The following is a 26,134-nucleotide window of genomic DNA, read 5'->3' on the forward strand; positions in this document are numbered from 1 at the left end:
TGTTTGGGAACACATTTTAGGAACATGCATTTTCATAAATTTTACATTATGAAGTTGGTATATCTTTTGGCAATTGATGTGAGATGACCTTTTTTTTCATCACATCAAGTAAATTTCTGTCCCTGGATGGAAAGACAGGTCCTGTAGACAGCCCTGCTAAAACATAAGAATTTTGCCAAAGCATTACAAATATAGAGCTTTTATAATTGCTTTTATGTACTTTTGATTCATGGTTCCCAGCGTATTAGGACCATCATCATCATCATGGCTCTTTCCCCGTCGTCGAGGATTCGTCACAATGCATGAACTAACCCAACGATGTGGATGAAAAATATAACATGAACAATTTCTTTGAGAACAATGTGATGTTAATAACTGTATTCTACATTTTACTATTCTATTATGTAAGCTAAACTTACTCTACTACTTGCATAGCACCAATTCCATATCATATTGGCATCAAATGCTGTTATAATATGCTAAATTTTCCTTTGTAGGATTAGAATTTTCAGTATTTTGCACAAAAATTCTTGTCATAAAATTTAGTTGCCAGAGTCCATATAAAAAATCGTTTAAATCAAGGTTATAAGAAAACAAATTTTAACTTCCTTATTTAAATGAAATTCTCAATAACTATCAGATACAACGTAATATTACTATTGGTGGTGTTGAAATAAAATATATTTTCACAACTTTTTCATATGGCACAGTTTCTATTTGAGAAATTATGTCAATGAATTCATGTCATATGGAAGCCAAATAAATGATACATTTTCAAGGAAATGAAATTTATGTAATTGTAAAGCATAAATACAATGCAAACAATACTTTGCAAAATATGTTACTGTCAGCATGTTTCTAACATGTTAGATGTGCAATAAAATAATATATTAGTCTGCACCCTACACCAGAATAAAATATAGGAAAAATAAAAGTATGTGGAATGAGTAATATAATGTATGTTTACAAAATATAAATCTAGTATGTTTTGCATTTATGTATATGTTAAGCAGCAAGATCTGCAAAAGCTATTATGAATAAATAAACTTATGCAAATGGCCTTTTACAAACACAGGCCTTGTACTGGTCTGTTTCTATGGTAACCTTTTAAAGAACACAGCAAGAACACAGCAATAGAGTTATGTATACATTTTGTATATCTACTATGTATACATATAGTATCTAAAAAAAATACCATTATGCATATGTATTGTGTATTGCTTTCTTCAGTGTTTGTAACCTTGTTATCTATATGGGAGTCTCATCTGAAGGTTTACAATCATTTGAATTTTAACTTTCACATTAAATGGAAATTCACTTCAACTATAACATGTTGTTGGAAGAACTTATCCTGTACTTGCACCAGTGGAATACAGGGAACTCACCCCATATGCCATCAGATAGTGCTGACTCCCACACTATGTGATTTTTATGTGATTTGACTATTAAGTGGAATGTTTTGAAATTGAGCTTTGGTCCTTTTACATTAAAATTGCATCTCATGATAAGTCACCAACAGTATGCTGATTTTGTGCTGCTATCTATATTCAACAAGTTCTCAATCCATACTGAGAATCTTGTACTATCCCCTAACTTTCACTATGTTGACGTATTCCTAACATATAGCAAGAATATGGGCTTCAGAACAATCCAAAAAGATAAAACAATGCTCTATACAGTAACAAGTGGCAACATGTCTTATACAGTTAGAGTGTGGAAGTTCTACCAATCCAACTGGACCAACAAATGGAACAATGATTCTGAAAAAATACCTTTCTATTTTACCTGCAGCTGATGTTCAGTTTATGAAAACCCTGTGAACCCTTGACCCAGTTTACAAAAATACTTTGAACTTTCTGTACATAGTGTATGGTATAATATGTGAAGCATTGTGACAGATGCAATGTCTATGAGCTATCTACTAATAATCCTTTAGACCTTAGCGTTCATTCCCATTCACGTTCCCATTTGAGAAGGGCTTTTTTATTTTCTTCCCAATAACCTCCACCTGGAAGCCCATCTCTGTCAAAGCAGCATGATCCAAGATCATACGGCCGTCGAACACGAATGCCGGCTTCAACATGCTGCTGTAGATACGCTGGTAATCGTACGCAACAAACTCATCCCACTCAGTGCACACGACGAGTGCATGTGTCCCTTCCAAGGCCTTGTACGGGTCTGTTTCTATGGTAACCAATTTCTCCACACGGTCCGGATCGTCGGATATGATTGGCTGCTTCAGATCGTAAAGAATCTGTTCCTTTTTCACCTGGGTACAGGAAACAAAAGTATTTTTTAGAACATGCATACCTTAGCACATTTGTTGTGACTGGAAACATAAAAGTACATTTATATACACTGCATGCAAATATAAGTGCCACATATATAAAGCCAATGGAGTGCTTAATACATCTTCCTTAAAATTATATCTGTATTCATAAAGTATTACCTCTTTGAAGCAGTAGCCAAAATACACTGCAGCAGGTTCATTATGATTAAAGCAAATTTGGGGTTAGGGTTAGGGTTAGGGTTAGGGTAAGGGTTAGGGTTAGGGTTAGGTTTAGGGTTAGGGTAAGGGTTAGTCAAGATTTCAACTGCTAAGACATGTAGCACTTTATTGCAGGCTTTAAGACATACCTTGATGTAAGCCTTGTGAGCAAAAAAAAGAAAAAAAGAACAAAGTGCGGAACAAAGTAAATCTCTTGCATGCAAAAAGGAAGAAAACTACATGTGTTAATTCTGGTATGGCTGGTTGAAACTGGGAATTACATTAGGATACATAGAGCTACCCCCAGCTCTTACAAATATCAAGCATAAATTTATGGACAGAGCCATGTCTACACATATACAGACCTTTACCAGATATTTTGTTTTCAACTGTTTGCAAAGTGTGAAGTGGCCCTTTATCTAAACTCAGAAGTAAAGAACCCCCCCTACCTGTGGATCATATATGTGCAGGTGTGCCCCCTCATCCATCAGGTATTTACACACGTAGATGGAAGACGACTCTCTGGTATCACCTGTCAGTGGACAATTAAACAATTTTTAATATTGGCTATTTTGTTCTTTTTGACTATACATACCTGTGTGAAATGTGACTAGGTAAAATACTGCAAGAACAGGCATAAAATGTAACATGCAATGTATGACTTTACTTGTCTGAAATTTATGGTTTATCCATCAATGAAGATACTGATTTTGCTACAAGATGTTCAAAAATTATTTTGCACAAGACTTACCACTTTCTCTTCAAAACTGTTACACTACATGTCTGCTGATATAATCAACAAAACAAAAAATAACTTCCTCACAATTGGCTAAGGTTTCACCTACCTGTGTCTTTCTTGAAGGCAAACCCCAGGATGGCAATTTTCTTGCCAGTGACGGTGTTGAACAGGCACTCAATGATTCTGTTAGTGAAGCGCCTCCTCTGGTAGTCATTCATGTTGATCACCTGTACGTAAGGTATCATAGTTAAGTATCATCTGATTCAGTAAGTCAAAGAATATGAATTCTTAACCCTTCCTCTTCAGAATGCTGTTAGAACTGATAGAAATCTTAGGCAATGATGCATATAGATAGTATTTAGCAGGAAGATGTTTACTACATTGTTTTTGTATATTCTTCTTAACATTTAAAAAAGCCATCAAGGTTTAACATATAATTCTAAAAACATCTTCTATCAAACCCCATGTCTACCCTTCTTTGCCATTTACAGTAAAAAATAAATATTCAGTAAAACCCCCTCCTACCTCCTGCCAGTGTACTGCAACCTCAGGTAGGTTAAGAGTGCAAAACTCCTTGTCTACCCTCCTGAGTTATCTATATATATAGGATTCAGTAAAACCCCATGTTTATCCGCCTACCTCCTGCCAGTATGCTGCCACCTCTGGTAGGTTGAGAGCCTCACACAAGTACACCAGGTTTAATACATCCTTCTGGAAACAGCTCCCACCAAACCCCACACTAGCCTTCAGGAACTTGTTTCCTATCCTGCTGTCCATGCCTGAGAGGGAAATGTCATGAGTTGTCACAATCCTTCCAGATAAAAAGTGTATGCAATGATTTAAAGTGTTAAAGGTTGGATCTAAGAAAATTTCTCAGAATTTTTCTTTTAAAATTGTACCAAGGCCTAAGTACACGGAAATCATAAAATAAATTAATAACTATTGAGCTATTCTGTTAATACAGCCAGAAACAAACACTGGCAGAAATGTAATCTACTTAACACGCCAAAAATAGTTACTCAAGCAACTGGATATGGTTTTGAAACGGTCAGACGTTTCGGAAAGAATCCACTTTCCTTCGTCAGTGACACTGAAGTGATCTGCAAGAAACAGGTCTTTTATACTCTAACTATGAATGAAGACAATTTCAGATGTCCAATAGGAAAGGTTGTAAGACAATTCAGACTGAAGACAATTTGTATTCCAAAGAAAACAAAGCTAAGCCAAAGTTAAGCTGAAGACAATTTGGATTTCAAAGGATATCAAGGCTAAGACACAGTTAATGCAAATGAGTCAATTAGCTCCTGTTGTTTTAGTTACAGGAGCTAAAAGTTTCGTTGGCGGGGGGGGGGGGTAGTGCTATGTCCCAAGTGCCGGAAAGTTCCATACGTAGCCCCCCTTTTCTGTTGAGGGTGGGATTGTATATTCTCTCATATATGGCCTCTCTAACTCCCCGTTCAAACCAGCGGGCTTCACGGTCTAGGATGTCGGTAGATTGGAGGTTGAAGGAATGTCCTTGGTTGTGTTCTAGGTGGTTGAAAATCTACTTAACAGTAACTTACCCTTAAATTGTAAGAACACCATAAACATCACCCACCTATGGCATGTGCCACCTCTGAGACATTAGCTCCAGTGGCCTCGCACACAGCAGAGATGGAGTTGATACTACTGATACGCTGAGCCAGGAAGGCGTTAGCTGCCAACTTGGAGAGCTCGGAGGACCACGTGTTGGTGGTGAGGATCTTTTCACGTGGAACCCAGTGGGCATACACATCTGTAAGGGCCTGGTAAGGACATGTGATCATTAAACCTCAGAACATTATTCATAACAATCCCACTTCTGACACCAAGTACATGTGCATTATACGATTTGGACATCATACTAAGTACTTCATATATTACAGGAATTACAAACCATGAGTTATCATTATGATAAATAATCCATAAGACCAAAAGAAATCCATTTCTTTTCTTAGTAATGAAGCTGGTTATTTTTGAACACAGATCTGACAAGGAAACATTTGTTGCTTTACACTTATTAAACCTAGAACAGTAGGTCTTTTAATCAAGCAAGATGTACGAATAAAAGAGCTACCTGAACTGCTTTGTGCCCCTCCTCTGTTTCCTCTCCACCAATCAGTACCCTGTCTGGGTTCAGTAGATCCTTCACAGCTGTGCCTTCTGCTAGGAATTCTGGGTTAGACATGACCTTGAAAAAAGAAAAAGATGGATTCAAAACTTTATACAAGGTTATACAAAGACTAGACGATATCATTGTCCAAACAACAGAATTTTTTTGTTTCAAAATTTAATGCTCACCTGAATGTTCATGTCTTCCCTCGTGTTTGCGGCCAGAATCCTGCTGATGCTCTCTGCAGCACGGACTGGCACTGTGCTCTTCTCTACCACCATCTTGGTACCTGGAAGCAATCACAAACACGACCTGTCAATAAGCCTTATAACTGTAGCATGGTACAGGGATACCACCTAGCTGATTTGTATAAAACTGCAACTCAATGTCAGCTACAATCTTTCACAACACATTTGTATGTAGATATTATTTCAAGTATTTCAGCCAATTCTGTCAAGCTTCATTTCTGAAAAAAAGTCAAGTATCTATAACATTATTACATTCAAACTTAGCCTCATTTTTTCTTCCTTTTTGGAATTAAGAACTATTGGTACAAAGCCGAACTCTTCCCAATACGGACTGAGTTCAGAGTGAGTACAAAACTATCACCTGTTGCTACATCTGCAATCTTTCTGGCTGCTGATTCGATGTACTTGAGGTCTGCTGCTCTGCCCTTCCCCACACCAAAGGTCTTGGTTGGAGTGTTCACACAGATGAAGATAAGATCAGCCTCCTGTAGTCATTGATGGTACAAATTAATTAGTTGGGCCCATGAAACTTGTTTAAACTGTATGTGGGAAATGTCAAGATAAGGTTGCCTGGGTTCTATCCTCTGCAATTGTTTTGTTTGCTTATCAAGCAAAAAGATTGAGTCTGTAGTTACTATGCAAGATGGTACCCAGACTATTAAAAGACAGGGATTTACAAGACCGATTCTTTGAGACATAGCCTTCTGATGAATAGATCTTACACAAATGCATCTAGTTATTTCCAAAATATAATGACATAGTCCTTCATTGATTGATTACTACCAAGGACCATTCCTATGTTTTCGTGCCGTGCTATTCACAAACAAACTAACGAAGGTGCGACATGACCTCATTTTCAAGGTCCAACCTCTACATTATCATATAAGGTCGTTACCTTGATGGCATTATCCACATCAGTTGAGAAGAAGAGATTTCTTCCCCTGCAGTTTTCCACCAGATCCTGTAGACCTGGCTCAAAGATGGGCAGCTTGTCCGAGTTCCAGGCATCGATACGGGATTGGCTCAGGTCCACTACTGTCACCTGGACGGATACATGTTATAAACATGTCATGGTCATGGCAGTATTTTGCTTGCGAAGATCAATGGAAAGGTCATATGATTCAGGCTAAAATGAATCATGGTCTGTTCAAAATGAAAACCATGAGACTTTGAGACTTTATTAGAAAATCCATTATTTATTAGTGACGTGCCCTAGGGCACGCCACTAATCTTCCTGGACTTCATACATAGATAACATACATACATACCATTGCCTCTGTTTTGACTAGTTACTGTAAATCAATTTATTATCACAGTGACTTAAGAACCCTGGGAAGAGAGGTTTTCCCAGTGTTTGAAGTTTGCATCTGAAACAATAATTATTCTTTGGTAATATGCTAGTAATGCACATATTTGTGGTGTCAAGATTTTGCAGTGAAGAGGTTACTGCAAAAAACTGTGAAAAATAAAACCACCATGCACAAGCATCTCAAGATTTCCAGTGCATGTCCTTTGTTTCTGGTGGTGGTGGTTGGCTTTCACACAAAGGAAACATTCCAGTAGATTAGGATATTTAACTTACAACACTAGTTCTTACTTGACAGTAGACACACATACATACAGGAGTCACCGTAGTATATATGTCATGTCTATTTGCATCAGTGTCATTGACGATTTCCATTCATACTATGATAGATTTTATCTTTTTTTCTTTTTCTTTACATTTCTGCCTTTACAAATAATGCTATCCCGACTCTTACAAGTATTTAGGTGAACCAATTGACTTCAGAAATGGTGTTTGAAAGACAAATATATCTAACACAGTAGCACCAACTGAGTAAGAGCAGTACCCTATGAATACAGTCATTAGTAGACCTGTTGAACGAGTTTCAATATTGGCACACATAAAGGACTGTAGGATAATCCTATTTCAACATGAGGGGAAACGGTAAATAATAAACAAATTTCACAGACAAGCCCAAAGGGTATGGAATCAGTTGGTTGAGTCTGAAAGAAGAAGGGCTGTGTATTTTTCAGTCACAGTTGTCACTAGAGTTTGCACTAAACAAATGAGCCTTTCCACAACAGTAAGTCTGTTCAGAAGTCCAAACATTTCAGGCCTGTGCTTGTTTTTTGTACACATTAAATATTGGACAAGAGGGTCAGTCCAAATCAGATCAAAATTGTTTCATATTTCTTTATCAACTTTCAATCTGCAATTAAGATTTTTGAGTATGCAGTCAAATACAAGAATTGATACCTATAGAATTCATAATTACTATGCAACATTTGATTCCTAATACAGTACATGTAATCAACACATTCTATTTTGAAGATTTTAAAAATATTTCCAGTTAACTTGTCTGGACCAACAGCCAAGGGAATCAAAACTAATTAATCAACTCAACAGGATGCCTTGACAGTTGACAAGTTAACCTAAACAGGATGTTTTACTAGTCAAAACCAGGATGTAAGTGTCCCAAGGTTAATAGTGGGTGGGGATACCCAGAACAAGCATGACTAACACAGAAATTCCTTGGCGCTTCACTTTTTGACCACACCTACGGAAGAAGAGACTCTGAAGCAAATATTGCCGCCATTGCTATGGTGAAAGATACTGTGGCTTTCCACTTTTTGACCACACCTACGAAAGAGAGCAAACATCGCCACCATTGCAGTGGCGACTGACATGCCTACTTAGCCTTGACTTAATTATACATTTCGACCAATGAATAGCTTTCTAATAAAGGAAAGAAGACAGTTTTCAAAGCTTTATAATTTAATGCAAAATAGTTTTGCAGTTGGATTCTGTTTGACCATAATGTGATTATCCAATTCTTCCATATGGTGAAACCCAAGTTAGGTCTTAGACAAACTCCTGGAGTGGAAGGAATTAGGAACAGGTTTTCCAGAGAGGTGTGAACAAATGAGGTTTGTCAGGGGGGCAAGGCAAGGCAAGACGGGCACTACCAAAGCTATAACCTGGTTGTGACTTTTCAAGGAAATTATCAAAATGACAACCTGGCAATTGGTGATGCCTGTCTGCTTTATCATTTATGTTAATAAGAGTGAGAAACAGAAACAAAATGGCTGGCTAACAAGAAGATGGCAACTAAAAATCAGATTTGACACTGCCTATGGAAGTATCCATACGGTGACGTCCATCCAACCAAGCGTGAAACTTTAAGGAAGTTAAATAGCCCTGACCAATTTACGTCATTCGATAACTCAGTTATAACAAATTCACGTTAGTGGGAAAATGCATTATCTTCGTTCACTTTTTGTGTATGGTGCACTCTATTACTTTTCAAGAAAACCAAATATTCACAACGTCCACCAGAATGAGGTTTGTCCTTTACAGACCTCTAACGTTAGTGGTTGCGGCTAAATTCAAATTATTCAAAACCTAGAAGAGGACTATAAACAACTTTTCTTTCTGTTTTCTTTTTGGTTTCTAGTTGCGAGGGGTTTTCCATGCAAGATAATTTAGCGAGTAACATTAAATCCACATGATCGACTAAGTAGGCCACAGTAGCTTTTACAGTCGTAAATTACTTCCACATCAAAAAGTTGAAAATATGTTGATTGAAGAAACATGTGTTTCCATGTTATATTTTGTTACCTGGATGTCTGGACACTTGTAGGCTATCACGGAACAGGTCGGCCCGCCGACGTATCCAGCTCCGATGCAGCAAATCTTGCGTATAGTCGTCATATTTCTGGCGTTTCAGTGGGAGAAGTTAGAAACGTGGTGTTTTAGCGGCGGAGTTTTGTCTGATGACTGGAAACCGGAAGGGACGTCTGCTACCTACGTCACGACTGACCTTCGACACTAAACACTCCCCTGCATATTCCACTAACATTCGAAGGGGAGAAATTAAAGTAAATGAATGAGAAATGATGATAGTTGCATCAGTGCCAATAGAAAAATATCAAAATAAAATGATATCAATTTTGTATCTAATTAATCATATTTATCAAATATTACGGTTTCGGCACTATTTTAGCCACTGTTTGACTGCTACATTTCCCCTCTTCATAGTAGACTTTTCGAAGCATACGGCACACAAATGCTAAACATTTTCACACTTTAAATAATGAAACACAGTTTGTTTTATCTACAAAAAATTGGAACTTTCACAATTATTATCATTATTTCTTCAGACATTAGCATTTATTCTAATATAGTTTCTTATTTGATGTAAGAAAGATTTTAGGTTTGCTTGCGGTGGAGTCATAAGACTGGGAAGATGTCGACAGTTCTTGGTGGGAGGGTGCGAGCGGGTAGCAAGGTGCTAGCTCCTCAGTACGACCAGGAAGGCAATGAAATCAAGGTTTGTGTGGACTTTCAGTGAAACAAGAATCACAGCGCTTAGAAATTATCATCTTACACGCAGTTCCTGTTCTGATCTTTGCAAAAGAAACTTTTTTCGAGGGGGGGGGGGGAGATATGGTTGTGTACTTCCTTCCTTTGGTCCCGTTGCAAAAAAAATTAGGATGGAAAATTGTCAAGAAAGTACAGTAATGTTGGATTATGTTTTCATTTGAAAGTAGGACAGCTCTTGGATTTTTTCTCTGCTCTTGTTATTTATTATCATTGTTGTTATTGATGTTTATTGTTTTTGTTTACAGGTGGAAACCCGCGAAGATGAGGAACAACAGGTGAAGTTGGACCAGACCATTGAGCTGCTGCTGGCAGCTGGGTACTTCAGGGCCAGAATCAAGGGCTTGTCTCCTTTTGACAAGGTGAGTCATTTAAACTGCGTTTAGGGACATCCCTCGTAAAGGAAATTAAACGGAGGTCCCGTGTTTGAGGAGAGCCACATGTCGAGCATGTAAAAGAACCCGACACACTAATCGAGAAGAGTAGGGGTCCATTTGGTGTGAGTACATAAATTAGATCTGTCCTTGTACTCTGTGCAAACCTGGTGCCAACAATCATACAGTTACTGAGTTAGCACATTGTGTATAATACTAGTAGGTTGGGCAGTAGGCCTAAGTAACTAAGTAAGTAACTAGTAATAGGTTGAACTTTAACATTTGCCTTTTGACCCTTGTGCTCAGGTTGTTGGGGGCATGACCTGGTGCATCACGACCTGTAACTTTGACCTTGATGTGGACCTACTGTTCCAGGAGAACTCAACGATCGGTCAGAAGATGTGAGTTGGAAATAAAAACACAATGTTCAAATACAATTCAATCTCTACAACTGGATAAAAACGGATATGCAGTACAGTGTGGTACTTCATAGCTAGAGCACTATATTATTTATCGCAATCATCATTCAATCAAAGTATGGCACTTAATTGCATTGGAAATACTTCACATTTATCAGATATAAGTCTTGCACAAAAAGTTTCAATTTATCAAAATGCGAACAGAAAATCTTGCTCTCTGCCCAATATATTTCACATACTGGTATCTACTTCCTTCCGTATAAAACTTTTCGTACTACTTTCCCTCCCCATTGTATTAAATAAAAATCTTTTGGTGGCCTTTCTGTTGATACCGAACCTGCCTAGATCTGTTAGTGTTTTAGTTTAGAAAACTAGAACCAACAAAAAATAAAATACAACTTACTCCCTATATATGTTCTGTTAGTGCTCTAACAGAGAAGATTGTGGCAGTGCTGCCCAAGATGAAGTGTCCACACAGAATTGAACCACATCAGATCCAGGGTCTGGACTTCATCCACATCTATCCTGTTGTTCAGGTTTGTTGATTCACACTTCTGACGTTTTATTTACCGTCTGAAACTTTGTGTAGGGCGGTTATACTGGCTATATAGATACAGATACACACTGAAGTAGCCATTTGTCCTCCAAGATTTTTTAAATGCCATCTCCATGTACTGATTTTCAGTGGCTGGTGAAGAGGGCCATTGAGACAAGAGAGGAGATGGGAGACCAGATCAGGGCGTTCTCTGTCTCACAGTTCAACAAGAACCACCGAACGCCAGAGGACCAGGAGTTCGACTCTCGTAAGGAACAGTCCGTCTCCACTCTGGCGGCTGTCAAGGTATGGTACACAGGGTAGCAACCTTAGGGTGTCTTCTGAAATATTTCCATAAAAAGTAAATTTGTAAAAAGTATTTCCAACTCTAGACATCAACATTAAAAGTTTCAATACAATATGATTAAGATGTGGATAGAGACATTGAAGAGTCTTTGAACGTCAAATAAGCATGGAAAATGAACCATAGCATTGATCATGATTTGTGGTCTTCATCTAACTAACGTACTATAAATGCAGAAATGTTTGTGTGGTTCATTGAGAAGAATCTGGCTCCAACATGACAAACCTTGTATCCCCTCTCATCAGTCTAAGTTTGTTCTGTTGTTGTCTCTCTCAGACCGGTTACCAGCCCCGCAGACAGTACAAACGCCAGGACATTTCTGACTTGTTAGACGAGGAATCACGGGTGCATTCTACTCTGCTGGAGTATGGCAGGTCTGTTTATACATGTTACATATATATACATTTGTGTGTGTGTGTGTACACAATGACAGAGATTCTGTTCTCTACTGGTAGAATTGCAGATTGTACTAGTAGAGATTCTGATCATATTCTCTGTCAATAGAAACTTCAATGGCTTTCTCTACCAGTAGAATCACTGATTTACCAGATAGTGATCATGACTCTAGATCTACCCTCACATGCCTATGTGCTGCTTTCTCCCAACTGTTGTCCAATCAATGGTCCCAAATTTGTGTAGGCAGTTGTTAACAGTTGTGCATGTCACAGATATGCTACACAAACATTGCCATGTTTTGGAAGGGTTAGCAGTGCCTATACTAATGTATAAACTACATAAAGATCATGATACTTTGTTTCTTCTAAATTTGTTTCAAGAAGTATCATGGTGATTAAACTTTTCTTTGTACATACTCATATTTTTGTATGCATAGTTGTTGTCTATATATATTATGTCTGCAATCACCTATTGCATCATTGTACGTGTAATGTTGTCCATGTACTTGCTACCATATATCACATTATTCTATGCCACTATTTCTCTTTTTATTCTCTTGTTTCAAGGGAACAATCAATAGACCAATCCTGATTGGCCATCACATTAGTAGGTCAACCAATGATGATATTGCAATTTTGCAGCTCTACCAATGAGAGTGTAGCTCTATGACCGTCAAATAGAATAGTTGCATTTCTATTTCCATTTCTTACATTTTGACGGAGATTGGCAAGGCTATTGGATTGGTCTATTGTAGTTGCTGTCATTTCATGTTTCTGTTGTATACAATATTCTATGATAAAGTCTTATGTCTTGTATTCCTTGTCTTGTATCATTCAGTATGTTGCTGTTTTTCTACTATGTTCTGTTTCTCTCAGTTCTGTCTCCAAAAGAGTCATGGCTTCTTCCTCCAGCATTTCTGCTATTCTAGGGGAAACACTGACGTTTGACCCCTGGTATCTCACATTCTGTTTCTATGTTTGTCCATTGTTTGGTAATAAATATAGGTGATGAATGGTAAGATATTCACAGTTCATAGAAAATGGCATATTATTGTACTTGATCATCATTGCTCAGTTGAATAAGATATATTTTTGACATCATGCAATAACAGCATCATGATTCTATCTTTCCTATAATTTTTTTTCCAAATAGTTCATTTGGCAATTTTGTTTTTTGTTTCATTTTATTTACGTTCATTCTTTGCTGTAGAATGCTTCTAGACATAATCTCAATATTCTTTATACGAATAGTGTACATCTAATTTTGCTTGCAACTGTCAGCAAATTTTGTAGCACCATGTCTTTTTTGTGCCAATGTTAAGGATGTCAACTTGTCATTCACTTTGTTTGTTTGTTACTTGAATGATAAAAGTTTTTATTGTGTTGTGTTGTTGTGTTCTGTATAAATTTCTAATTCTATGTCGTGATATCCACATGCTTTGTTATCCTTATAGCTTGATTTTGGTTGTTATCAATCAGTATGTGGATGATACTTGAGAGTTTTAATATTATGCTATTAAAATCATATGATATATCTGTGTTTTATTTATGTCAGATAAATGTAAAAATGTCTCTGTGCGTCATGTCTTTTCAGGAGGTATGGTTACAGACCAGAGAAGGCAGACAAAGTAAGTTATACCACTTCCATTTGTTCTTTCATTCCTTTTCAATTATAATTAAAGTTGTTCCCATATACATATATATATATATGTATGTGTGCACATGTATGTTTGAAAATGTGTATTTATGTATGCAAAACTATATGCAATGTATACATACACACACAATCACACATACACACACACACACACACACACATACTATGATTATTCCATGATCGTCTTGCTGGTTACCAGTATAGCATGATACTTAATGACTATCTTGTAATTAAAAACTGATTTCATTTATTATTCTTATATGAATCATGTCTCCTGCTCTAATGCCCCCCAGCTACCCCCACCCCCTCATTCTACTCCCCCCTCCCCCCAGGTCCCCCTCTTTCCTATTCCCAAAGACTTAAAGGTATGTTTATACATCCCCACTTCATTCCTTCTTTCTGTTGAAATTTCTTTTTATAAAGGGAGTGTTTTACAATGTGTACTTTTGTTAATAGACCCCTTTCCAATCTCTGCTGCATTTGGTGAAAACATGGGTCTGGTGGCAAAATATTTTTATATTCAAAGTTTATAACATTGTTATGTACAATGTTCTACCACCTGACTCTTGTTCTTGCCCATTATGCAAGACAAGGGTCTTGTGAAAGACGTCAGTTTTGCACCTTTTTTTATGTCCTACATAATAGTTTGAGGTTTGGTGCTTGTTCAAAATAGGCATTTGATTAGATATCAGTTTCTTTAGATGAAAATCTTCAGATATCACATATAATTGTTTAGGTCTTTTGATTTTGCTGAAATTTGAATCCTTGTCAAAGTGGTAAATAGAAAAAGATTAGTTAAAAGCATGTTCGTTTGAGTTAGCTACATGTAGAACAGGCCTGACAGCACAGTGTAATGAAAAAAATCCATACTTCATCTTGATGCCCATATACTGTTCCCATGACAACTGTAGGCAGAGGGGAAGGACTCGGCTAAGTCTGCGGTGGCAGCAGCTCTTGGAGGGAAGACAGAGGAGATGGATGAAGAGGAAGCCCAGGCTCTGGAGGAGGTGAGCAGTTATAAATCACAAACCAAACAACAGTGTTGCCTTGTATAGGGAGATTAAGTGTCTGGAGACTCAGACTCTTAAGGTTCTGGGTTTGGCTCTCTTACTAGTAGTTGTTAAGGGGAAAAGCACTTGACAAAGTTTCCCCACTTGAGTCATGTGACTATGACTGACACTACTTAGCTTTGTTTTTGGACGTCCTGGATGGGACGTAAACTTGAGGTCCTGTGTTTGAGGAGAACCGGATCTCCAGCATGTTAAAGAAGCCTCCTCACTTATATATAAGAGTAAGGGTTTTTTATTTTTGTTCATCGAGGTGTGAGTGGATCAAGCTATCACATCTTTTGTTGAACATGCAAAACTGGCATTTTTAAGATTACCAGTTTTGTGATACAACAAAGAAAGAAACAAACAAATGTCAAAATAATGCAGAATTTTTTAGTAGTAAAGGTAAGTCGTCAGCGATTTTCCAATTGTTCTGGCTAACAGTGCATGAACATTATCAACAATACTGTAAATGCATTTAAGTTCACGGGGATTTAATTTCGCGGTAGCAGGAAAAATGTCCTTTCGCGGTGGATTTAAGTTCGCGGTAACACCATCGACCGCAGTCAAGTACCTTAATAGAAAAATGTTCGCGGTGGATTTAAGTTCGCGGTGAAGTGGTCAACGCGAAAACCGCGAATATTAATCCACCGTAAACATTTCTGCATTTACAGTATATCATGTTTTGATCACTTTAATCGTAGCAACGTATCAAGGCCCTGATGAGCGGCATGCAGGCGACGGGCGCTGCTGACGGGAAACTGACGGCCAGCGCCGTGGGCTCCATCGTTGGGATGCAGTCGGCCGAGATCCAGCAGATCGCTTCGGAGTATGCTGGGAAGGTGGGTGGTCTTTTTAACTTCTGTTACGTGTACATTGCCATACATTGTCATAGATGGAGTTGTTGCGCAAAAACCATCAATCGGTTCTCATGATGACAGTTGTTTACATCAGCATATGTATATCAATATATTTGCACATTACTCCAGATGTGAGACCAGATTATTCATACATGACTGTGCTGTAAAACCTTATAATGTTATTGATGATATTTTATCGTTATATCCATATTGCTTTTTCAGACTTGGAAAATTATGTAACTTTTTGGCTCATTTATGATCTACTGTGTGCAGTTACAGTTCTGTAACTGTTACATTTTCTGACTTTTTTTTCTGACGGATTAAACCATTGAACAGTTTTGTGAACTTGACTTTTTAGTGACTTTCTTCTACTCACTTATAATGTCACCGCAGCAAGCAGAGCTGGCCGCAGAAGACCGTCCTGAGCGACTTAGCGGTGCACAGCAGCACAAAAGGACCGTGGCCTCGCTAAACAAGCAGATAGCAACACAGGAGAAAAAACTGGAGGAGGTTCGAGCTAAACATGAGGAACTCCACAGTGCCTACACTTCCACACAGGAGAAACTGCAAGAGGTAGTTATTGTTCTTATTGGTATTATATATCATAGTAACAGTTTATCTTTATCTGCAGGGTAACCTAAATCCGTTTTTTTTGTACAAACGTATTTAGGGGTGAGAGAACAGTGGTTTTAAACCACACTATTTTAAAAATTTAACAATCTAAAATCACCGTCCGTTGACTTGATGCACCTATTATATATACCCTGTTTTCAAATACAACAGAAATACAATACCCCAAAGATAAAGGTGAACTAGCATTACATTGTTCTTGGTAGTCAGTCTATCTTCTCGTTTAAGATATTTGTGTAGTCAACTTGCGGAGGAATGCATTCTTTGTTTTTCATTGTTTTTTTCAAGATAGCATGAAAGATTATGACAAATGCCAATGTTTGCTTGCGACAAATGAAAATGTTTGCTTGCAGTTTAAACTTGATTACTTGTAATTGTTTGTTTGTTTGTTTGTTAATCAGGTTGAAGAATTCAGTGCCAAACTAGATGAAGAAATGGAAAAGCTGTCAGAACAGGAGAAAGATGAAGCCAACTCAAGGTGGGTCTGATGGGGTTTCCCAGAAGAAAATTTAATAATATGCACTCGTGCCATTATTATAGATAACACAAGTTTGCTTGTCAGACAATTGTTATCTATAAGCACCCTGCAGTTTAATTCTGGAGTTCCAGTTTTATTCTGGAGTGACCTCCCATATCTCAGCAGTTGTACACCCAGATGGGCTGATATGCATTATCAGGGCTCGAAATACTGGGTGCATGTGCACACAGGTGCACCCAAAATTGGAACAGTGCACCCAATTTTTTTCAGTGGGTGCATAGGGTGCACCCAAATATTTTCTTAGGTTTATGTATGAAAAGATATCAAGTATACTAGTATGCATCATATTCTTGACATCTACGTGTTAGAAAGATAATGAAAATGTCTGTCATGTTACTTGTTTAAGAATTTGATAGCTTGTAACTAAGTTTTGTTTATAGTTTTGTTTTTAAATTCTACTTAAATCTAAGTGGTGCACCCAAAAAGTTTTTGGTGCACCCAATTTCTTAAGCTGGGTGCACCTGTGCGCCTAATCCCAAAAATGAATTTCGAGCCCTGATTATATACATTAGGTTCCAATGGTTATGCATAATCATGCATAATCCTTCAAACCCTTATGCATAACCCTTGGAACAAGCATAATTATGCATTGCCCTGGAACCTTATGCATAGTTATACATGATTATGCATAATTATGTACAGTTATGACAATTTAGATTAATCCCTAGGGTGTTGTTAATGGCTGCTATGTATTTGTTACATCATTTTTACTTCCAGCTTACAATATCAGCCCATCTGAGCGTATGGTTGCTGATACTAGTATCTGGGAGTTCACTCCAGAATAAAACTGGATCTTGAGAATTAAACTGGAGGGTGTTTACAGTAGAAGTCTATCAGGTTATGAAATACATGTATAAGATTCTTTTCTGATGCTTTTTCTTAATCGTCCGGCAGTGTGCTGCAGCAGCTGAGGGGCCTTGTGGCGATGAATGAGAACCTGAAGAAACAGGAGCAGGAGTTCCGAGCCCACTGTAAGGAGGAGATGGCACGGCTGCAGGGCGCCATCGACCAGCTCAAACTGGATGGAGCTGAGGGGGAGGGCGAGGACCAGGTAACTGGGATTTCCAAACGTGTGAGGTCCCCAAACGCATTGAATCTGAATTGCGCGCTCACAAGGGGAAATCTGATTAGATGAAGTAACTATATCTCCGGAAGCATTCAGGACTCATTGGTCATGTTTGCGAGCATTCCCACCCAAAAAGACGTCGCATCTTTGCTTAATTAAATGAAGGTCGATATGCACTAGAATAGTGTGTAAAAGTGACTTGAAAATTGACTTTGAAAAAACGAGTTTCAAGGCCCTGAAATTGCATTGAGCGCCTTTAACTTTCACATATGGGACCATGAGGAAAAAAGTTCATCTCAAATCTCTCTTAAAAACAGTCCTTTTTTTAAGATATGTGTCCAGACTAGTCAGCCATGTTGTTTGTTGGTGAAAATGGTGTAATGGAATAGATGTGTTATGAACATATCTTTACATTGTGTAGCTACATGTATATATAAGATGTAAATCTTGTGTTTCAGGAGAGAAGCCGACTGATAGAGAAGCAGCACCAGGCAGACAAGGAAAAACTGCACAAGATCCGTCTGTTGTTGGTAAGGACACTCTTAGCTCATGTATTTGCTTTGTCACAGTGTTTTGAAAAGTGTCTTCAAATACTAGTAGGTTATGGAACCACATGGCATATTGGTAATAAAACCACTCTTAATGGCAAGGAACACAAAATTCAATGGTTTTAGAATGCAGAAAGCTTGTACTTGTAATTCAAGAAAAATCTTCGATTTTTTTCAAATACAGTTAAAACCACTTGTATGGAGAAGGGTTTAGTAAAGTTATTTGTCAAAGAAACAATTTTCATTAAGTTTTGACTTATCAGGCGAGGAAGAACCGTGAGATTGCCCAGCTGCAGCGTAAGATCGACGAGGTGCCATCTCGTGCAGAACTCTCACAGTACCAGCGCCGGTTTGTGGAGTTGTACAACCAAGGTCAGCCCAAAACTGCCATCCACTCAATAGTGACTCCTTCTGTCAACAAGACATACAAACCTTTGAAAACAGCTTTGTCATAGACTGAGGTTTTTTTGTCATATTCTTAATATCTTATGATTAATTGTAAATGCCACATGTTATAGTAAATATTTGCACTGCCAAATGCTTGATAAATGCATGGTCCATGCTTTTATTGATCACGATTAAACATCTTTGGTACATAATCTTGCTCTAGTTGCTGCCACCCACAAGGAGACCAAGCAGTTCATCACCCTATACAACACCCTGGATGATACCAAGTTGTACCTAAACAAGGAGGTGAATCTATTGAACTCCATCCATGACAACTTTGAACAGTAAGTCAATATTCTTTCTTACTTCACATTGTTTGAGCACAATTTTTTTTAAAGTTCAGTGTCAAGCTTTTATTTGTTTGCACGTCTTTGCTTGTCTAAGACAAAGACTTATGATAGACAATATGTGTAGTTGATGTAAAGCTATGATTGGTTGTACTGCTTGACATTTGTGGGTAGACACAGGTACATTTATATGATTGGTTGGTTGATTCTTAATGCTGATTGGTTGTGCTTTGACTTGGTTGCCAGGGCAATGTCATCTGCTGCCAATAAGGAGCAGTTCCTGAAGCAGCTGGAGCAGATTGTTGATGGCATCAAACAGAACAAGAACAAGGTACTGATTACTCTCACCTGTTATAAGCTAGCTCACAGCTCGAAATGGCATATGGATCATGCATTGTGAGTAATAAAATATTAATATGTCTATGTTGAAGGCCACTGGCAATACATAATGAATGGCTGGTGTCCTTCAAGTCTGACATGTTACCCACAATCCATAATGTATCATCATCACACTGTGACCTAGCTTATACAAAAATGTCTAACTTTGTGTACACCATTGACGATATTTTGATTTCTTCACAAGTACTTCTCTGATTCACTACTGGCTCCTTTCTTCCTTCCTTCAGGTGGAGAAGAAGAAGCAGGAGGAGAAGATGCGGCGAGACCAGCTGAACGACACATTCCTTGACCTTGTAGACAAACAAAGGGTCTACTTCAAGACTGTCAAGGACTTTCAGGAGGTAAGCTGCTCATCAGTAATGCTGGCATAAACCAGTTACACATTCAGGACCTTCCCATGACTTTTGTCCAGGCCACTCTCCAACCAAGGCCGGCACTGGGTTGGGAGTAGCCTGGAATCCATCATTTTTTAGCTAGATTTTGGTCCTCTGGTTGAATCCAAGGACTTTGAATTTTTTTCTTAAAATTTATAGTCAGCTGGTTCAGGTCACTTGAGTTGTAGGCTACTTTACTGACCAACTGCCAACTGCTGATTACCCTGTCCACAAGCTTCATGTGACATGGGCCTTACAGTATACTACATATGGCATCTATGGCCTAGTGGTTAAACTTTCAGACATGTGATTGAGATATGTTTACAGGTTTATTCCTGCCTGTCATTCTTAGCTAGACTTTGTGCCCCCAGAAACCACATGCAACTTCCCTCCCTTCACTGGGTTCCTGACTTTGGTTGATGTGATACTATGGAGTTTTAACATCATTGGTGTTTTGTAAAGTTAATCTTGCTGTCTTGTTGTTTCAGGAATGCCGCAAGAACGAGATACTCCTAGCCAAGTTGAAAGCCGCATCATGATTGATTGACAAGAACTAAAAGCAGTCACATGACTGGTTTGAATGCACCAGGCTTGCCAGATGATTGGCTTAAAAACATCAACAATACAGTCACATGATTGGTGGAAAGGCCACCATATTGATTGGACATGAACTAGAGTTCTGCTGCCTTATACCTTCGCCAGAGGTTGATCGAAAGTTATAAAGGTTTCATGCTGATTATGCAAATAAGGTCTTCATTTGCATAAGCTCAGTCAGTTGATAATCTTCTCCACCCAAATCACAAATGTCTGTATGAATATTAATGTCTTAGCAAAGAAGTATATTAGCATTTTCTCAGTAATTATGAAGCATGTATGAAATTTCCATCATTTACCGCAATACCAACTTTATTCCATTTTAGTCTAGATCCCCTGTTTGTGTTGTTATACAAATGATCAAAAATGATCTATGGAGTCTATGGAGCCAACATAATAGGATTACAACTTGTGCATCTATTTCATCTATCCATAATCTGTTATCAATTTAAAAACTTTTTCACATGTCAAAAATTGTGACGGCATAAATTGCGAATGATGTATTTGCATGCCTGTATGTATACAAAATGTTTATGTACATTTACTGTCCATCAAGGACCATTCAATGCATCATGGCAGATCTAAACACTGTGAATATTTTTTGGTGCTGGGATTAACTGCATAGCTGTAATTGGCACTAGTTTGTACATGACAAACAAGATTGCCAATTAATTCTATATTGAAAAAATAAAATCATTAATAAATTCCCCATAGAAATATAGAAATGAGAATCGCATACTTTGCACCTAATTTGTACACTCAACACAAATAGTCAAGAAAGTTAAGTTTGATAAGTAATACCACTGCTATTACATATCACTTGAAAGCTTGCCAATTATCCTTTACGCTTTTTGTGGCACCCACCATCATAATGTTCACTATCAAAGGAGATATCATTTGAAAGAAAAGCAAGCTTTTCATGGATGTTTCATCATTAAATCTAAAATCTAAAGAACAGATTGCATACTGGTTAACCTGGAATTGTTAACACTGTTTGCCCATGGTAATACAAGCTAGAAGCCTCAGGTAACCGGATAAGTATGGATGGCGAACCTTAGGATCTGCACTACTTGAACACCTGGGTACTTGGTAAGTAGCTTGGTCAGCACTTGAATGCCAAGGTTACACCATCTGCCATGGTGAGCATGCTGATGTTGACACGGGGGTCCTTGTGTATCTTCTTGTTCAGACGCACCATGGCTGCTGTGGCTGCATTCCACGTGTCTTCAGCTTTCAACACTTTGCCACCGAGGAAGACCTGGAAAAAAACGGGAAGAGGGAAAATTTTCAACATTCTGAGTTCCTTATAATACAGGACACAGCTACATGAGATGTCATTTAGATTTAACCTCCTTGATATAACTGTATGGACCTAGAGTTTCAAATGATGCAAAGATATCTAATTCAGTAAATGTTCTTGATAATCCATACCAGGCAGTTTGTGACTAGTTTCGAGAAGGATTTACATGTATCTAAACTCACAACTTGATGACAAGTTGAAGAATAAAGAGACTCTTTTTACCATACCACGTTTTGGTGACCGTCTGTCACCTTCTTCAGGGCAATTCTGACTGGTTCACATTGTACTACAGGACAGGTGTCACTGCTCACAGTTCAGATGCGGTCACAAAACGTAAATAAAATGTGAAACAGAATTGCCCTGAAGAAGGTGACAGACGGTCACCAAAACGTTGGTTAGAATCTCTTTATTCAATGATGTATCAACCTTAGGAAACTATTCATGGATGTTAATGACAAGTTTCTCTTAAATAAAAAAAAATGTTGGCCTTTTATTGTGTGCACTTCATAAAGAACTTTGCTGAAAGTAAGTTTAAGTATTGAAGGTTATCAAACTTACATTGTCAATAGCCACCAGACCTCCAGGACGCAGTAGAACCAGAGACTTCTCATAGTAGGAATCATAGCTTGCTTTGTCAGCGTCGATGAACACAAAGTCATAGGTTCCCGCTTCTCCAGCGTCAATTAGATCATCTGTGTGTGAAACATAAAATGGGTTTTGTAAGAAAAGCAGCTTTACCTACATGTAGCAAGGTGACACAAGCTAATACAGTACACATATTTCATGTGATGTTGCAGAAGCAGTTGATTGTTACATTCCTAACAACTTGAAGATAGGAAAAATGGAAGTTTGGCAGCAGTACATAAGAAAGTCGCTAAGGGGGCTTTACTTCAGAAGTTCTTGACCCCTATCTACCTACTAAATATCATCAGGATCCATCCAGGGCTTCTTGACTTTCATGTATTCTACTCACACTATTCTGTTTTGTGGGACCGTGTAGCGCAGTGGTAGTTTCTTCGGCCCGTGACCGAGAGGTTGCGGGTTCGAATCCGCCTGCTGTGTTACCGATCTTGTGCCCTTGGGAAAGGCACTTTACACGACTTTCCTCACTTCACTCAAGTGAAAATGAGTACCTACCTTCGGATAGGACGTTAAATGGAGGTCCCGTGTTCGGGGAGAGCAACACCCCAAGCACGCTAAAGAACCCGCCACATGTGCAAACATCCACCCGAGTGGATCAAACCATTTCGGCAAAAATAGGGGTAGGGAATCTCCCGAGCAGCCCTCGTAACCCCTGCTTCGCCTATTGGGTCAGTTAGTCCTCACTCATAGTGAGCAATTGGGCTGGTCTCAATCATGATGTTTCTGAACTAGGGCGAAGAGTTGCTGTTACAGTTCCAATCATGTAACCTTGAGTGGCCTTGTTACGTGGTGACCATTGAGTAAAAAAAAAAAAAACTCACGCACTCACATGCGGGCAGATAAGATGTTAGGGAAGGCTAAATCTTTTTCTGTACCAAACTTCCTGCCAACTTCGACAAGGCAGTTTGACACCAAAAAGGCATCTAGGAAAACAAAACAATTTGCTTGGAGATTGTGGTGCTGTATGATCGGAAATTTTAGGTAAGTCCCCTGAGTTTCTTCTTGCTTTGAAAAAATGGAAAGAGATATTCCCTGCCCAGCACCTGTGCATCTGTGACCTACCGAGTGTCTTGTCAGCAGGCTGTATCCTAACATCAATCTTATGGTCCACACCTGCCTAAAGAAATACAACATTTCATTTTCAACAACATGGCATGAACTTGTCAAAAAAGTTTGATGTACTATTTAAGACATTTACTATAGATGAAGCAACAAATAATATGATCAAACATTTGTTTTAAACTTTTTGTATAAAGTTTATATTTACATACATAATGAAAAAAAAGAATCAAGGATGGAGCTAATAACCTCTTTCCAATTATAGAAAAATGCTAACACTTTACTTCCAACACTGAATTAAACCAAGGAGGTTCTTTAACCTCCTTGATTAAACTATAAGGGATTTATCCCTCTAAATTTTTGGTCAAACTCCGTCGACCTTTTTCACAGAATGACCCTTCTATCTCCAGCAGTGAAGTCAGGAACACACGTCAGTGTTGGAAGTAAAGTGTTTAATGGCATTTTTCTATAAACGTATTCTACCAAGTACCAACACAGATGAACTTTCATGCTAACCTCTTTCCAAAATGGCCTTCCTAAGTTGACGTTGGTGTCGTCAATATCACAGGCGATGAGTTTCCCATCCTGGGGTAGAGCCAGTGCCATGGCCAGGCAGTTATAGCCTGTAAACACTCCTGCAGGAATCAACACAAACAATGCTTGTCATTAGCATATCTTTCAATTCTTTTCTTCTTCTATAGTAATGTTGCAAATTTTTTCACACTTTGGTTGACTTCTGAATCATGAGTTTGACACTAAGGCTTGTATTATACATAATAGCAATTCAGGGAGGACTTTTAAAAGTCGTCTGTGCATGTTTCTTAATGCATTGTGATCTTATGGGAATTTTCATTTGAAAGTTTGGCCTCTTGAGATTATAGTTTTGCAAGTTTTGCAGTGTTGTATTTTGTTACTCTTATGTGACGTTACTAGTATGTACATTCAAGCACTTAACAATAAATGTCTTCAACAGAGACGGGGGGTGCCATAAACTTTCTCTAACTTATGATCCAATGCACAGTGTTCTACTTGTGTAACATCACATACACGTACAGAAGTGGTGGGTTGCTCATTCATTTACTCAAGTTGGTAAGTATTAGGAAATTACAATTTTTTGTGTTGAATGAACGTTAAAGTTCTGTTAGAATCCGATACATGTAGATGTTCCTACCAATTTCAATTGCTTTCCTCGCTCCTATTGCTCGAGCTATGTTAGCCAGCAACTGGCATTCTTCCGGGGCAGCCAGCATAGCATGACGTGGCACCTTTAATGTCATCTATACAAAGTAGAAGATCATCCATTACAAAACAATTCATTACATAACAATTAGATCTGTGGTAATTATTAATCTACCTTTCTTCTTACTTGTATTTTCCCGCACACAAAGTAATTTAGTCTCTTACAATCAAAGTTGAAACTTTGAAGATAATTGAAAACTTGTCACAGTTTAGAATTTCATATTTCATCAATATTATTGTGAATTTTTCAATGATGCTTAACTGAGGGATTATCCAAGCAGAGGTTGTGGTTGTGAGGCTGGTGGTGACCATTACTAACCAGTCAACAATAACTTTTTTGTGTGTTAATTCAACATACGTACCAGCCGAAGGTTCTTAAGACTGGGATGTTCTCGGAGTGAGTGGTCCACTGCATACTGTACAAGGGGGTTACCTTTTCCACCAAAGTCACTTTTAAAAGACTGTGACAACAACTGTGTTCGCCCAGTTCTTCTTCCTAAAGACAACAAAATACCAGTCAAGAATACTAAATAAAATAACTAAATATCAAAACAGACAGCTTGTAATATATTGCAACACACACACAATCACAATATGCCAATTGTCATTGTGGCAAATGTTTATTACTTGAAAATTATATGCAGTCCAAAACTGATGAGAAAGTAATTGAGTGAATGAGTGAGTGAGTGAGTGAGTGAGTGACTGAGTGACTGAGTAAATCAGTGAGTAAAGTGGTAACAAAAGAAACGAAATGCTGGGAAATTCCGAAAATGGGTAGCCAGAAATTTCACACTCAGTGACATACATGTGTACAGTACGTATTAAAAGGCGGTCATTATTACTTAAAATACCTGCGAGATAGCCCAGAACGGCAGCCCCTGTCACCACGCCGGCTACAGCCAGACTTCTGACGTTCAAAACACCGTCCATTCCTCCAGCGATTTTAGATACTTTCTGCTTCTTTTAAGGCCGTCAGCTTACACAACGTCAGTTGGCAACTAACATGTCCACGCTCCGAGCTATAAGCTCAGAGCACATGTAACATGGGTCATATGATCACTAGTCATGCTAGTGCCAGTAGGAGTCTGTTACTAGTCCAAGGAGGTTAAACTTTAACCTCCTTCATGATGTTGCCCTATTTCTAACGTCACGTCACCATGCACCAGGACCAGAACTGTAAGGTACCGTACGAAGGCTCATAAGTACAATGGGCCAGAACTGCAAGGTAACGTACGAAGGCTCATAAGTACAATTATGTAGAGCCTACGCTCTGTCGGCGGAAGATTTCATCACCTTCTTTCTTCCAATATTAAAGTAAAATTTACACAACTATGAGTCAGCGTAAGTTGTATTGCTCAAACCAACAGA

The 26,134-nt window shown here is 38.3% G+C and overlaps 3 protein-coding genes across 6 annotated transcripts; 1 reads left to right on the forward strand and 2 right to left on the reverse strand.

The window, feature by feature from the left end:
* Window positions 1–432: 432 nt before the first annotated feature.
* Window positions 433–9,416, reverse strand: LOC118424044 (UDP-glucose 6-dehydrogenase-like). Its single transcript, XM_035832490.1, has 10 exons — window positions 9,229–9,416; window positions 6,502–6,648; window positions 5,968–6,091; window positions 5,547–5,647; window positions 5,323–5,436; window positions 4,825–5,011; window positions 3,867–4,006; window positions 3,334–3,454; window positions 2,938–3,020; window positions 433–2,269 (listed from the first exon to the last, which is right to left on the reverse strand). The coding sequence occupies exons 1-10, from the start codon at window positions 9,319–9,321 to the stop codon at window positions 1,940–1,942; spliced, it is 1,440 nt and encodes a 479-aa protein (XP_035688383.1). The 5' UTR covers window positions 9,322–9,416; the 3' UTR covers window positions 433–1,939.
* Window positions 9,417–9,797: 381 nt separating this feature from the next.
* Window positions 9,798–21,118, forward strand: LOC118424028 (coiled-coil domain-containing protein 93-like). Of its 4 annotated transcripts, XM_035832455.1 has the most exons (20): window positions 9,798–9,940; window positions 10,239–10,352; window positions 10,671–10,765; window positions 11,208–11,319; window positions 11,469–11,624; window positions 11,959–12,056; window positions 12,954–13,031; window positions 13,672–13,705; window positions 14,067–14,099; window positions 14,646–14,741; window positions 15,488–15,625; window positions 16,037–16,216; window positions 16,675–16,751; window positions 17,706–17,862; window positions 18,336–18,407; window positions 18,689–18,797; window positions 19,036–19,156; window positions 19,406–19,490; window positions 19,786–19,899; window positions 20,421–21,118. In XM_035832455.1, the coding sequence occupies exons 1-20, from the start codon at window positions 9,857–9,859 to the stop codon at window positions 20,469–20,471; spliced, it is 2,004 nt and encodes a 667-aa protein (XP_035688348.1). In that variant the 5' UTR covers window positions 9,798–9,856; the 3' UTR covers window positions 20,472–21,118. The 4 variants fall into 4 exon arrangements, with proteins under 4 accessions (XP_035688348.1, XP_035688349.1, XP_035688350.1 ...); XM_035832456.1 differs by lacking the exon at window positions 14,067–14,099; XM_035832457.1 differs by lacking the exon at window positions 12,954–13,031.
* LOC118424071 (catechol O-methyltransferase domain-containing protein 1-like) lies at window positions 20,821–25,976 on the reverse strand. Its single transcript, XM_035832549.1, has 7 exons — window positions 25,618–25,976; window positions 25,129–25,262; window positions 24,699–24,804; window positions 24,044–24,162; window positions 23,531–23,585; window positions 22,385–22,518; window positions 20,821–21,784 (listed from the first exon to the last, which is right to left on the reverse strand). The coding sequence occupies exons 1-7, from the start codon at window positions 25,694–25,696 to the stop codon at window positions 21,629–21,631; spliced, it is 783 nt and encodes a 260-aa protein (XP_035688442.1). The 5' UTR covers window positions 25,697–25,976; the 3' UTR covers window positions 20,821–21,628.
* Between the last annotated feature and the right edge of the window lie 158 nt (window positions 25,977–26,134).

This window comes from Branchiostoma floridae, chromosome 10, assembly GCF_000003815.2.
Source record: "Branchiostoma floridae strain S238N-H82 chromosome 10, Bfl_VNyyK, whole genome shotgun sequence".
In the NCBI taxonomy this organism is placed as follows: Eukaryota; Metazoa; Chordata; class Leptocardii; order Amphioxiformes; family Branchiostomatidae; genus Branchiostoma; species Branchiostoma floridae.

Bases quoted from the DNA above. Each gene is read 5' to 3' on its own strand.
- LOC118424044 (XM_035832490.1), bottom strand. From the start codon at position 9,321: ATGACGACTATACGCAAGATTTGCTGCATCGGAGCTGGATACGTCGGC. The intron at 5,437-5,546 runs GTGAGCATTAAA...TCTTTTTTCAAG, and splicing joins GGGAAGACATGAACATTCAG to GTCATGTCTAACCCAGAATT. The intron at 5,012-5,322 runs GTAGCTCTTTTA...TGTCCTTACCAG, and splicing joins AGGGGCACAAAGCAGTTCAG to GCCCTTACAGATGTGTATGC.
- LOC118424028 (XM_035832455.1), top strand. From the start codon at position 9,857: ATGTCGACAGTTCTTGGTGGGAGGGTGCGAGCGGGTAGCAAGGTGCTA. The intron at 11,625-11,958 runs GTATGGTACACA...TGTCTCTCTCAG, and splicing joins CCACTCTGGCGGCTGTCAAG to ACCGGTTACCAGCCCCGCAG. The intron at 13,032-13,671 runs GTATCTCACATT...ATGTCTTTTCAG, and splicing joins ACACTGACGTTTGACCCCTG to GAGGTATGGTTACAGACCAG.
- LOC118424071 (XM_035832549.1), bottom strand. From the start codon at position 25,696: ATGGACGGTGTTTTGAACGTCAGAAGTCTGGCTGTAGCCGGCGTGGTG. The intron at 24,805-25,128 runs GTACGTATGTTG...TACTTTGTATAG, and splicing joins GTCTTAAGAACCTTCGGCTG to ATGACATTAAAGGTGCCACG. The intron at 23,586-24,043 runs GTTAGCATGAAA...GTATTTCTTTAG, and splicing joins GAAGGCCATTTTGGAAAGAG to GCAGGTGTGGACCATAAGAT.